Below are 13,025 nucleotides of genomic sequence, written 5' to 3'. Positions count from 1 at the left end.
TATACCCCCTAAACAGAAAATAAAGAAAGTGAAAATGCAGGTTTGTAAGATAGTTACCTATACAGGACAGAAATTGCTCAGATAAATTTAAATGTTGATGTAGCAGAAGCCCGGGCTATCTTCTAATATTAAACAGCTGAACAGAAACAATAGCAATAAGTAGTAAAGTATACTGGTAAAACTGCTTACTGATTTGGCTACGGGAGAAAAAAATAAATCTAATCATAAGTGGTTCTAAAAAAGCACCCAAGCATTGTTTTCCACTTACACTTCAAGTAGTAAAACATAAGATGGTGTTTAATAAGGCCAGTATTTTATACTTTCTAAATAGGAACATGAAATATTGTCAATCCAGGGAACAAGTCATAATTACTCTCACTTTAAACTGTTGCCATTATATTATAAGCGCTACAACTTTAGCCCTGGAGTATGAAGATGTGTATTAGATAGAACTGGCTTGCATGCAATGCAGGCTCCCAAAGTTTGCTCTTGTTAAGTGGACACAAGAACCTGATTTATGCTTAATTGAATTTCATGTAAAAGAACAGTAACATACAAAAACACCAATTACACCCTAAAAATGGATCCAATGACTAAAATAGGAAAGTAAATGACTGTGAGATATGGCTTTTGCTTAACTATTCCATAATAAAGACTATGTGTCCATCAAATTAGAACTACTGTCCAACATGTTTTTCTGTGATATATGAAAGGTACTTCGAAGCTGAAAGTTTTACTGACTTCTAATTACAGTTATGTGTCTCTTTCCAAAGCATTAATGAGAGTGTCATTTTGATGACATTCAAAAAGTTTTGGTCTTTACAAGAACTTAGAACTTACATGCTCACTATAGACAATATTTAAAATAACAATGAAAACAGAAAGAAATCTGAGGAAATCAGAATAAATAATATTAACAATGTTTAATACTGTCTTGGAAATAAAAAAGCATTTTCCTTATATTTTTTTTCCTAAAATGGGACCAACCAGTATAAAGTTTAGAAGAACAGGCTTCCTCTAAAATTCCACTGTTTAGGGCCTTCTGTATTTCAATCTTACCCAGGATTTTGTTTTGTTTTGTTTTTAAAGCTAGGCTTTAGGGGAAGAGCCATGGCCTCTCTCTTACTCCCTCCTAAAGCCAGACCTGGTTGTCACCTTTTTTCAAAGTTCACTTCCCTCCTAAAACGTCTCTTTATCTTCCATTTCTTTGCCAGGGAGTAAAGTAAGGTGAAGAGAGGAGATTCTGGAGACTATAAACCTGCTATTGATCTAATCTGTGTATGTCTAAACATATAACTTGGACCGAGCCAGAAAAACTACCCAAAGGACAGAGCACTGAAGTTATTGGACAAGGTAATCAATGCATCTAACTCCTGTCATTCTTTTCTGTTCTAACTCCATTTTATTTGCCTCACAAGATAGTGTTTTTCTATATTAGTTACACCCTAAAATAATATTTCTATACTAGGTCTAACATTTTTTTTTAAATCAGTGACTTAAGTTAAACTCAAACTTATCCGCAGGAAGTACTCAAAATGGAAAATAAAGGTTAATAATTCAGTTTTTGTCAATCATATAGTATCAAACTTTAGTCAGAACTTACACACTAAAGAATACAAGAAGTGGTACAATAATACTGTACATGGAAGACTTCATTGGGAGGACTCCTGCCCTATTACAAAGGAAAGCTTTATGTAACTCACTTAACTTAGATTTTTATACAATACAAAGATATATAATATATAAATGTGTACAAGATTAACACTAGAAACTATTATCTATTTCAGAGGGTGTGTTAAATGTCACTTCATCATAACCCTTCTACATCATCTCTGTGAAGTGTTAGAGCCTTCATAGGTCTACTCAGAAACATTCTTAATGATTACGGTAATTACTGAGAGGGCTCATTAAAAATAAGATGCTAGTTTTAACCCAAAAGATGATTTTGCAATATCCAAAAGGCTGTTTTAGAAACACTGAAAGTGGAATCTTAAGAATGCGGATTTAAAGAGAAAGCCAATGTTAATTTGCCAGCTTTAAGAATCAACCACCAAGTAAGATTAATTTAGTCATTTTTGAATCTTTTTACCAAAACTTCTTTTGGCATTTTCTCTAGGTTTTATCTATAGGGTAGCATTCCCATTTTACAGATGAAGCTTTGTATGTTGAGGTAGAAACTGAAACCCACAAACACGAATTTTGAACACATACTCTCCATAATTAATCCTTTTGAAAACCTAAGCAGGGTGGGGAGAGAATAGACAGTGAACTGGTTTGCTACTAAGTCAGTGTAGGAGAGACCATTATTTTAAATAGTGGTTTTAAAAAGCTATTTAAGTTGAAACCCCGTGATATTCTGATTAAGACACATGGGACCATGATCTGCACTGAGGTGGATAACTGTGACCTGCCAAAATTTCTACAACAAAATTCCCCCACAATATTTTAGGAGAAAAGTAAAACAAATTAAGACAGTCAACTCTCAAACCACACTTGAAACACTTCTTCCCAGGCTGTGTGTGTCTAACTTTATATCAATTTCCATTTTCTCCCCAAGCACTCGAGATGACGTAACAACAGCATTGAGTGGCCTAGAAGTATTAAACCTTAATAAGAGCAGGAAGATATTGAAATGGTTTTTATTTAAATGCACCTATAAACTTTTACTTTGGAAGAGCCTCAGGTAACTGTAAAAAACATAGGACCGTATTTTTAAAATTTGTCCAGAAAAGATCCTTTAAGCTACTTTACAGTGGCTTTCACCAAAAGAGACACTGCAAAGGGGAATCAGTTAATACATACCAACTTAAAATTCTTCTAAGCGGCATGGGCGTGGGCGTCACTGGGGTGGAGAGACCACAGTCCATTTAGAGGGAACAAAGATGTTTAGGAAAGGAATAATCCGGGGCTGGGTAAAAAATAACTAAGCAAGTTTCTGTCTCAGAATGGATAAGGGTTTTTCCACTTCCCTTCCACTGACTCCAGCGCATCCACACACATCCGGCGCGTCCAGACCAGGGTGTGTCACACATTAGCTGTTTTGCAGCGACATAGAAGAGTCTAGGATTTCTTCTCACTTTATCCCACCGCATGAGTTGCCCTAAACTGGGCTGATTTTCTGCGAAAGTCTACAACCTCCATCCAGAACTCGAACGGAAAGGTTGGTGGGGGCAACATTACTCTTTCCCCAGAGCTCCCACGCTACGCCCGCTCCCCTTGGGCCTCGCACCCGAGGCCCTATCCTACCTTGAGAAGGTATTTGTCCACGATCTCCAGGCCACAACTGTTGCACACACACTTGCCAGGAGGGCAGCCGGAGCCCGAGGCCATGGACCGGGGCGAGGACGACGGGGACAGCGGGGCCGAGGAGGAGCACGAGTCCTCGTCCCCCGCTCCCTCGGGGCTCACCTGCAGGAAACCGCGAGGCGCAGGCGTTTCTAGACCCCTCCTCCCCTTCGCATCCCACCTACCCACAAGGGCGCCCCCACCGCCTCCCCTCCCTTCCCCCTGGCCACCCCACCCCACCCCACCCCACCCCCAGCTTCTTGAGGTCACGATTCTCGCCCTCTTCCTCGAGTCCAAGCTCTGGCCGCGCACCCGCCGGGGCTGCCGACCCCTGACCTATTCGGACCCCGGGAGTCTTGCCGCCCTGCCCTCCTCGCAGGCCAGCTAAGCTTCCCACCGCACCCAGACCCTCCCCGCCCGGTCCTCTGTCTGCTGCAGGAGGGGCCAGCTGGGCCCTGGAAGGAGCGCGGAGACAGCGGCCCTTCGTCCTGCGCCGCCTCCCCACGGCCAGTCTTGCCAACACGCGAGCCCCTCCGCACTCACCAGTCCCTCTTCCCCGGCGCCTTTCCGAGTCCTCCCGGCCGCCAGGGCTGTAGTCCGCCCGCACTCCTCTGACATGAGCCCCTGGCACTGCAGAGTAGGAGGGGGAGAAAGTATGGAGAAACAGATCAGAAGTTCCGAGCGTGCTGCGCGCCCCAACCTCGGCGCAGGGAGCGAGCTAATGAAGGCCCTCAGAGTGCGGGGCAGCGCGTGCAGCCGTCACGGCGCCTGAGCCCGGGCGCCGCGGGCGGGCGGGCTGGCGCGCAGCCTCCTTCGCCGGCCGCTGGCGGCCGCCACCCGAGCGCCGGTAGCTCGTCCCGCGCTCACCGGGCTCCGGGTCCCCGGCGCTCACCCGGGCACGTCGGTTCCCCGCCCCCCCGCCGGGGATAACAAGTTAATAACAATCATCCCCTCACAAAGCGCTTTCTTTCCAGACGTCAATCATAGCGGAGCGGGGAACACCGGGCTAAAGGGGGTGCGGGGCAGTGGGAGGTGGAGTGCGCGAGAAGAAAAGAGGATTGAGGAGGGGGTGGGAGAAGAAACTTGATTTCTTTAATAACCTCAATTAAAAGAGCAAGACACACATATATTTTTAAAAGGGGGCTTTTTGAATAGGATAGCCCGAAAGGTGAAGAGGTTTAATAGGATACTTGAAAGCTAATTACAGCGGGATTTAAGAAGCCTGGTGTTTGTTCCGATGACAATTTGAATGAAAATGCTTCAGATTAAACCGAGCCAGCAGCTCTTTCGTAAACTTGCAGCAATTAGAGTCGCGAGTGATTTACACTCGTTTCTTTAAGGTGTAAATTGCCACTTATTGCTCAGTAAGTCAACATTTGAGCTACCAAAGGATTATTTTTAACCAGCGCAAAAAGCGGGTAGAATAATGGAAAATATCCAGCTGAATTTAATTTGTGCCATTAAAAGAACTCACCCAACCTCTGACAAAATGTTTTAAAGAAACAACGCGCGTTACCCAAGTGTTTCCAAGTATTTGCTGGAGTTTTGTTCTTAAACGAAAACGCAGCGTCTCTGGGCTTAGACCGCTTTCGTTTCCAAAAACTCTAGCTCGGGGGCGGGTGGGTCCCCCGAACTCGAGCGGCTCGCACTTCTGCGTTTCTGACTGTTCGCCTCCCCTTCTCCCTCCCTGTGGAAGCACCAGGCGAGATACCAACCTGGGGGCCTCCCGGACCCTCGGCCGAGACCCTCCCTTTCTGGGGTGCGCTCCCTACGCGGGACCCAGAGTAGCTGCACTGAGGCCGCGTCCTCACACACAAAGGGCGTTTAAGCAGAACAGCTCCGCGTTCGCCTGGTGTCCCAAACCGGCTTCGGAGCAAAGAAATAGGGGCGCCCCGCGCGCGTCCTGCTGAGGCCCTCGGACAGGCTGCAGATGATTTCAAACTTAAAACACCAAATACCCACAGGTCCTGCCTCCCGAGTGAGGTGAGAGCTTGTCAGCTTCCCCAATCTACTCAGACAAACCGCGTGACTCGTTTTGTGCCCTGCGGTTTTCTTTTGGCATTTTAGGTAAAATGGCTCTCCCGGCAAGCCCTGAGATCCCGGAGGCCTTTCTGGAGCCCCGCAGAGGGAGGTGTGCCTCAGGGCAGGCAAGTGTCCGCGGGCAGCCGAGCGAAACGAGCCGGGTCTCCGGTTCCAGCCGACAGCCGCCCAGTCCTCCCGACCCACTCTCCCGGACCGCCACGATCACCACAGCAAATAGAACAAAAGCACAACTCACATGGACCTGAGAGCGCCTTAGGCTCGAGGCTTCATCTCCCAAATTACAGTCTCCATGTCTCAGGTTAAGTGAGCTTTTGGGGGGGAGTGCAATGATTACTGACTAACGCTACTACGTAATAAAAAAAAAAATTGCCAGGTCTGAAGATGAGGCCGTTACAGGTAGTTTCTGAACCTTGTTTAGGAGCCCAAACAACTCGAGTTTCAAGGACACTGCGATTCAGCTGGTCTGGCCAGGCGTCGGCTCGCTCACCTTCTCAGGGGGAACTGCCAGCTCCGGCACGTCCTTTGCTACTAGTTTACACACAAACATCCGATCGTTCTTCCAATACATGGCACTGCTAGGGCTGCTTATCACATACCAACTCCAGAGGGTCAGAGGCTGTCCGTGTCTGCAGATCTCCCCCCTCCCCCGCCCCGATCCACTAATAAAAGCTGATGCCGAGAAGGATAATGCTACAAGTGTGTCTTCGTCCAAAGAGGCCGCTGTGGCCTGACCACTTTCTGATGAACCGTTCTTAAAATTCCTTTCCCAGCTTCACTGAGCTCTGTCCCTCCAGGAAAAGAAAAAAAAAAAGTTTTGTTTTCCAGAGGGTGGAACCTAATATAAAGGAAGGGGGCGTGTGGGGGAAAGTCTTTTCCTGGAGAAATTGCTTCACCTCTTTCAGGAAAACCCGCCTTCTCTACATGTTAAAATCTTTATCAGAACACGCCAACTGACTTCAGGTTTAGTACTAAAGAAAAAAAATTGGGGGATGTCCTGTTAACTTGACTTTAAAAAATCTGCTGTCTGCATTTGCCATAACTTTTAAATTCTCGCTCCCCAACCCAAACCTAAACAAAGATTCAGGTTACATCTCTTTCTGCAGCAAGCAGAAGGGGAAGTGGAGGTCTGGGTGACTTGAAAGTTTTAGTCATTCTCTTGAAACTCGCAGCTCTCCGGTGTAGCCGAGGAATGCCACCGCTCCTGGCAGCCTGGGGGCTGACTTATCTAGCAGTTCGCGCTCCCTTTCAGAAAAGTTTTCTCATTAAGATAAAGAAGGAACATCTGAGCAACACAAAAGCTTATGATTTGCGACTAGATTTGAAATCAAGGCTACAAGAAAGACAAAAGTATGTTGCTAATGAGTATTGCTCTTTCATCTCCTAGACAAAATATAAGCCCGAGCAGCCTTGTCTGCTGCCTCAAGTTCTGACTGCGGGGCGGGGGAGCGGCGGAGGGAGGTACTCAGGGTACCATAATTTTGATTAAGATTGGAAGGTGTGTTTGTTTAAACAGACTCTTCGTGGTATAAACTTTATTTCATTATTTAGTGTATAAAGACAAATTTGGTTAAAAGATTCTTTTTAATGATTTTTGTTTCCATTTAAAAAAACTAAGCAAACTTCTGAAACTAAGAAGATCTAGGAGTCTATTTCTTAAAGGCCTTTAACAGAATCTAGGATTTTGCTTTAATTAGATGGAAATATATATGTAAAACACACACACGCACACACACACACACACACACACACACGTATCTTATCTCCTTGCCTTATTTGTATAGAGGAAAAAGATCGAAATGATCTTGCCCAGACCCCAGCTCGGTCAGCAGCCGGCTAGCGGAGGAGACAGATAGCCTTTCCTGCGATGAAGTGAGCCTGTGTAAGAGTCTGGGACCGAGCTACCACTACAAATTTAGTTTTTCCTCCATTGCATTTTTCTCCCATAAACACTAGAGTCTTCAGAGCATTTTCCTATCGCCATTGTTTTTCTTTTCGCGCAGCTGCGCACAAGTAATATTAGCCATCCCCCTGCCGGTCCTCTCTGGGAGATCTCGTTTAAATTTACTGAGCGAAGGGAGGAGGACGCTATAATTAATCTGTGCCCTCTTAGAAAATTGAAAGATTGGGGTGGACTGACTTTTCAAAAAGCTAACTTGTGCGTGGGAACCAGAAAGACTTGTGTTTTTCATCAAATGCAGAAATCGGTATTGGGGGTGGTGGAGAAATTCACATAATGCATTTTCCATGAAATAGCATCGTTCTGGAGACCGCTCTTCCGAATGGAAAGTCAGAGTCGTGCAGAACATTGGCGCCATAAGACGTGTATAGAGCAGGATTTCGTTGAAAGTGGAATTAAACATAAAGGTCCAGTTTGGATATTTAATTACAGTTTGTGTGTGTGTGTGTGTGTGTGTTTGTGTGTGTGTGTGTGTGTGTTAGGGTTTAAAGTGAATCTGGGGTACTGTCTGGCTACTATCGAGGAGAATTTATTGCGCGGGTCATTTGGAGATCCAGAGAGAGCTAGAGCTGTGTTAGGGAAGCAGGGCGGGGGTGCGGGCGTTTATGCGGTCTTTCCACCCACCCTCGCCTAATCAGGCGGCTCTCAATCAGGTTTTCAAAATACCAACCTTGATCTAAGAGCATCTATCTCTGCATAAGTGGAGAAAATGATTCATTTTTAGAGGTTTCTGGGCTTGGGGAAGAAGAACGGTCGTCAGACAGGAGCAGAAGACCTAAAAGATTGGTCTGGCCTGGCTTTACTGCAGGCGCCCTGTGGGATGCTGACCTGTCCCGGGGTGCAGCTGCGCGCACCCCTCCTTGAGCTGTAAGCCTCTGGGCGGTGAGTCCATTTCTATGTCCTAGGCGGTATAAGCCTTTGGCTGGGGGTCGAGTGTGCAAGAAGAGGGGAATGTGTTTGCTATGAATCCCAGGGCTGATCTTACTGTCGGTCTGGGGTCCAACGACCTTCTGACCTTTTGTCAGGGGTGGGCGTCCGAAGGTATAGCTTCTTCATGGTGGCCCGGTTCCCTGGAGCTCGCGTCACGCCTCTTACCCACGCTCGTCCTCGGCTGGGGCAATGGAAAAGTTATCTTGCTACTTTACAAGGGTGCTTGCGCTAAAAATCAAAAGAGCTTTTTGTTTGTTTGTTTGTTTGGTCTTAGTAATGAGGGTTTTTAGCCCAAACTCCAATTGATTCCAATTTTGAATGAAGACTCTGATCAAAAAAACATCATCTTGTGTGTCCACAGGTGGAAAAGCAATCGCCTGCGTCGTGACAGTTCCTACCTACTAAATTGAAAATTTGAAAATCAGAGACCGCAGGCCCACCCAAGGTGTCTTCCAACATCCGCGACCACAGGGCTTTTTGCAAGCCCATGGGAAAGACAGCCTGAGAGACTTCGGAGTGCGTCCTGTCCCAGGCTGTGCCTCTCCTGCTCAAGGGAAGCCTTGAGTGTATCTCCCTAAAAACCGATTTGGGCAGGGAAGGGGTCTGGATTCCGTGGAGCCAGGCCTTGATTGGAGGTCCGGGGCTGGAGAGAGGGAACACCAACCCGCCCTGACCCCCACAGCTTCCACTCACCCGAAGAGCTGCCTAATTCGGCTGCGAGCAGCTGCGAAATTTGTAATCGTCTAATAAGCCTTCTGCCTCGGTAATTCTTATCAAAAGGCATAAAACTGATATTTTCACACTCAGCTCGCCCTGCAGGCGCCGTTTATAAACATCCTTCATCAGTGGGATGAAATTAAGCCTCCTTTGACAGAGGTCTCTGGAACTCGATATTTAAAAGCAATAGATCCGAATTAGCAAATTATAACTTTAAGTAGGGAAAGTCCCCACCAACTTGACTATTGAACACTTTGCCTCTGAGCTCCTCGGGGTGAGTAACCACACGTTTGTGAGAACTTAACCTGGAGGTTCTGCGGTGCTCAGGCAATCTCCGGAAACTCGGATTCCCGAAACTACGCTTGCTACGGCTCCTCCCGCCCACCTTCTAGGTACTCGCCTGGGTCAGACCTGTGGAGACCGGGGCGAGGCACAGTTGGAGCCTGGGAGAAAACGTGGTCAAAGGAGGCGCATCCAGGACTCCCGGGCGGCCTGCAGGGGCAGTAACAGAGCCCCGCTCTTGCGGACCCGAGATTTCCCCGGCCCGCGGCCCTCACCGCCCACATCCAGGGCACCGGCGCCAAGGGTACAGTGGGCCATAGGACTGTAGGAGGTGGTGGAGGATGGAGAGACTTTCGCGATCATAAGAAGGTGCAGATTCTGGCAGAATTCTGGTGGCGACTCCTTCGATCCCTGAAGGTGAAATCTCAGCTAAAACCACTCTGAAACTGCGGATGTCACACTTGGTTCAGGGTTAGGAGGCCCTGTCTTTGGATTTTTGCCCATCCCGTGTAACCATTATAAATATTAGTCTGGAAAAAGACTTTAGGAGATTGCTTCTAGAGGTTCTTTCCACAAGCTTGCGCTGCTCAGAATCTGCATAACCCCTCAGAGATGGCAGAGCTGTATACGGGCTCACCTTGGGACTTACCGGGCCCAGACTCCGTTTTAGACCTTGCTACCCACAGTTTCTGAGGGTAAGAGAGGGGTGCGTTTATTCACGCCAGTGGAGGTCGCCAAAAGCGGGCGAGGGCCTCCGTCTGGGACTCACTGGTCTCTCTCCCACTGTGGGCCAAGACTGAGGTTTGATGGGCTTCCCAGCTGGGCAAGCCTGCTCCACGCGGGACACCGGGGAATCCACTGGCGGGCAAACCCGGCCTTCGCCACCCGCCCCGCGGCATTCCTCACTGCGGTCTGATGCGCCAGCTGGGGCCAGTTGTCTCAAGCGGTTCTGGAGGACCAATAGCGGAAAGCCAAGTTCTGCGACCCAGAGTCTGTACAAGTGACTGGGTGTTTCTTTTCAGCCGGTTCGCAGAGCGCCAGTAAGCTTTCCCGGTCCGCTACGGAGGAAATAGGTGAAGGGTTTCCAGTCTAAGAGAGAGGATGGGAGAGAGAAAGTTAGGAACCACACGGAGCCGGAAATTGAGCAGGGAAGCCTGGAAAGCTTCCCAGCTAAACGCTATGGCGCGAAACGCTAAAGTCCATTACACCATTTATTCATTGTGACATTTCCAAGCCGACAATCGCGCCTTAAGCACGCCTGTGGTTTGGAGGTGCCAGTTTTATATGCATTTTACTGTTCAGAATGATAAACAAATCAGGACCAATGGAAACCTGATTCTAACCTCTTTCTACAGAACTCTGCCTGCGTAATTCTGTAAAAGCCGAAATCCAAGGTGCCGAGAGAGAAAGAGAGAGAGAGAGAGAGAGAATCCAACTCTCTAACCGCCTCCCTTTACCGCGTTTCCCTACAAGTCCTAGGCAAACCGGACAGATATAGCCTGGAGTTCGCTGATCAAGAAAGAGGATGGAACCGAGACCCTAGAGGCTTCTCCTCCACTTCCACATCCCCGTTTTCCCACTTCCCCGGGGATGTCTGAAAGCCCAACTCGGCCAGTGTGGCAGGAAAGCTAAACTTTATCGAAGTGCAAAAACCAGATGGTTTTCTCGGTTTCTGGGGATGGGTGAGAGGCAGAAGTGGGGCTGTGTGAGCCTCCTATTCGCAGGCTTGGATGAAATTTTGATAAGGGAACCCTCAGCTCCAGTTGTTAGCCAGGATGAATGAGCCCCACATAAGCCTGTGCCGTCGGCCCACAACTTTGGTGTCTAAGGTTCTCCCCAGCAACACTTCCACCTCAGGTGTAACTCATAAAACTATGCTTTTACCAAAAAAGTTGGCCCAAGAATCTTGAGCCATGAATTTTAAAAACTTAAACAACTTCTATATGCATTTCTGCTACAGGTTCTTGTAACTGTGGCAAGTTTTCTTCCTTTCCTTCCTGTCCTCCTCCTCTCCCTTCCTCCTTCCCTGCTTGCCTTCCTTCCTTCACGGGAATTCAGGGTTTAAGAGGTAGACAACGTGTTATTATAGTAAGAGCACAGGTTTGAAGTTAGGCAAATGTGTAATGGAATTTTGAGCAATTTAAATTTTTAACACTTGAGCTTCCTCATTTGTAAAAGAAGATGGCATCACTTGGAAATTGTCATAAAAAATCACAATGTTGAATTAAGGGTTCATCCACACAGGAGGTTCTCAGTGAATAGAATGTTTCTCCTACCACATCCTCCTTCACCTCTCTAGAGAGGTCTGGATGTTGAGGAGCCACCAAAGGCCCAATTTCCCCAGTGAAGAGTAGCTCAATGTTCTTCAGCGAGTTGACCATTTCTAGGGGTTCAGACGGTCACGAGGTTAGACGCACCTCCCTGGGCTGCAGAGGCTCCAGAGATGAGTGCAGCTGCCTGCAGCCACTTCTGTCGTGGCAACTAGGCCCAAGGATGCACAATGAACACCTTTTTTATCTCCTTTGTCGCTGGTTTATTTGAGAGTTACTCTAGCACATTTAAAAATGCTTGGCACCCTTCTGTCGGTTTGCACAACCTTCTGAATATTGTGAAAATGGCAGTAATCATAGCTGTTGATTATTATTTGTCAAATGCCCCCACTGACGTTATGGCACACAACCCTACTTTAATTTGTCCAAAGCCATATTTTACCAAGCCAGGGCAGAATTCAAACCCAGACGTCCGACGCGAATGCCTGACTTTTAACTACTTTGCGATGTTTGTCCTCTTTAGGGTGAGTTCAGAAATTGACACTTTCAGTAAATGGATTCATGATAGTTCTTTACCAATCCAGCACAAGCGGTCCAGCCGCTAGCCTCTTGCCTCTGCCCACTTCCGCTGAGCAGCTGGGGGGCGTCTGGTGTCCTGTGGGGAAGAGCGCCACCTTCCCACGCCTACTCTTGCTGAGGTTAAACAGCATTGAATGAACATGAAGTGCCGAATAAAATGGCCACGAAGGGGAAAAAGGAGAACGCTTAAATCTGCCGTAAAATCGTTCTCTCTCCTTTTCCTTGCAGATTACATAATTCGATGTCTAATCATCAGCAAGTGGACCAAAACCTGGATTGAATAGATGGTAACTCGATCTCCGTACAGACTGAGGTCCAAAGGTCTGTGCTCACTTCTGGAACTTTCCTTTTGGGCCTTGACCAAAACTCCTGTTATCGTGTGCAATAGCAGAGGCTGCACTGCCTGGTTCAGTTTGTGCAAAGGCTATTTATTGTTTCTCATTCACTGACCACTCAGGAGAAGTCTTTAGCAATAGTTTTTCCCGACACAAACTTGAATAAAGTCGACCACTGCAGTTCTTCCTGAGGCTCTACAAGCTTCCTGGATGCAGGAACCATGTGCTGTTCCGACGACGCTCTGAAACCAAGTTCAGTGCCTGGCACTAGGCAATAAAAAATTGCTTTCTGAATGAAAGTACATGCTGGCAGGCAGAGGGGGTTTCATGTCTTTCTCTGCCTTCTTAATTCTAGCGCTTCCTACCTCTTTGCATAGGTACCTTCTTGCCCAATTCCTGCATCTTTCCATCCCTTGAAGAGCTAGGTAAGAAAGGGCATGAAAATTCTGACATAATAATTAGCAAGTGGCTTGTTATTTGTCAAACGCCCCACTGATGTTGTGGCATATACAACCTCACTTCTTTGATTTGCCCAAAGTCATATTTTACCAAGCCAGGTCAGAATTCAAACCCAGACATCCGACACGGAGGCCTGACTTTTAATTACTTTGCTATTTTGTCTTATAA

The 13,025-nt window shown here is 47.1% G+C and overlaps 1 protein-coding gene across 1 annotated transcript in view; it reads right to left on the bottom strand.

Moving 5' to 3' along the window:
• The window catches only part of LHX8 (LIM homeobox 8), a 34,086-nt gene extending 21,985 nt beyond the window's left edge, over positions 1–12,101 (bottom strand). Inside the window, exons 1-4 of the mRNA XM_063628008.1 lie at positions 11,927–12,101; positions 9,797–10,303; positions 3,829–3,915; positions 3,247–3,408 (exon numbers count right to left, since the gene is read on the bottom strand). Of these exons, the coding sequence (XP_063484078.1) occupies positions 3,247–3,408; positions 3,829–3,915; positions 9,797–9,814 (267 nt within the window). The 5' untranslated portion in view covers positions 9,815–10,303; positions 11,927–12,101. The remainder of the gene's footprint in view (positions 1–3,246; positions 3,409–3,828; positions 3,916–9,796; positions 10,304–11,926) is intronic.
• Positions 12,102–13,025: the final 924 nt, after the last annotated feature.

The sequence above is a fragment of the Symphalangus syndactylus genome, chromosome 12 (assembly GCF_028878055.3).
Source record: "Symphalangus syndactylus isolate Jambi chromosome 12, NHGRI_mSymSyn1-v2.1_pri, whole genome shotgun sequence".
NCBI classification, from domain to species: Eukaryota; Metazoa; Chordata; class Mammalia; order Primates; family Hylobatidae; genus Symphalangus; species Symphalangus syndactylus.
This window is presented reverse-complemented; position numbering and strand designations above follow the sequence as displayed.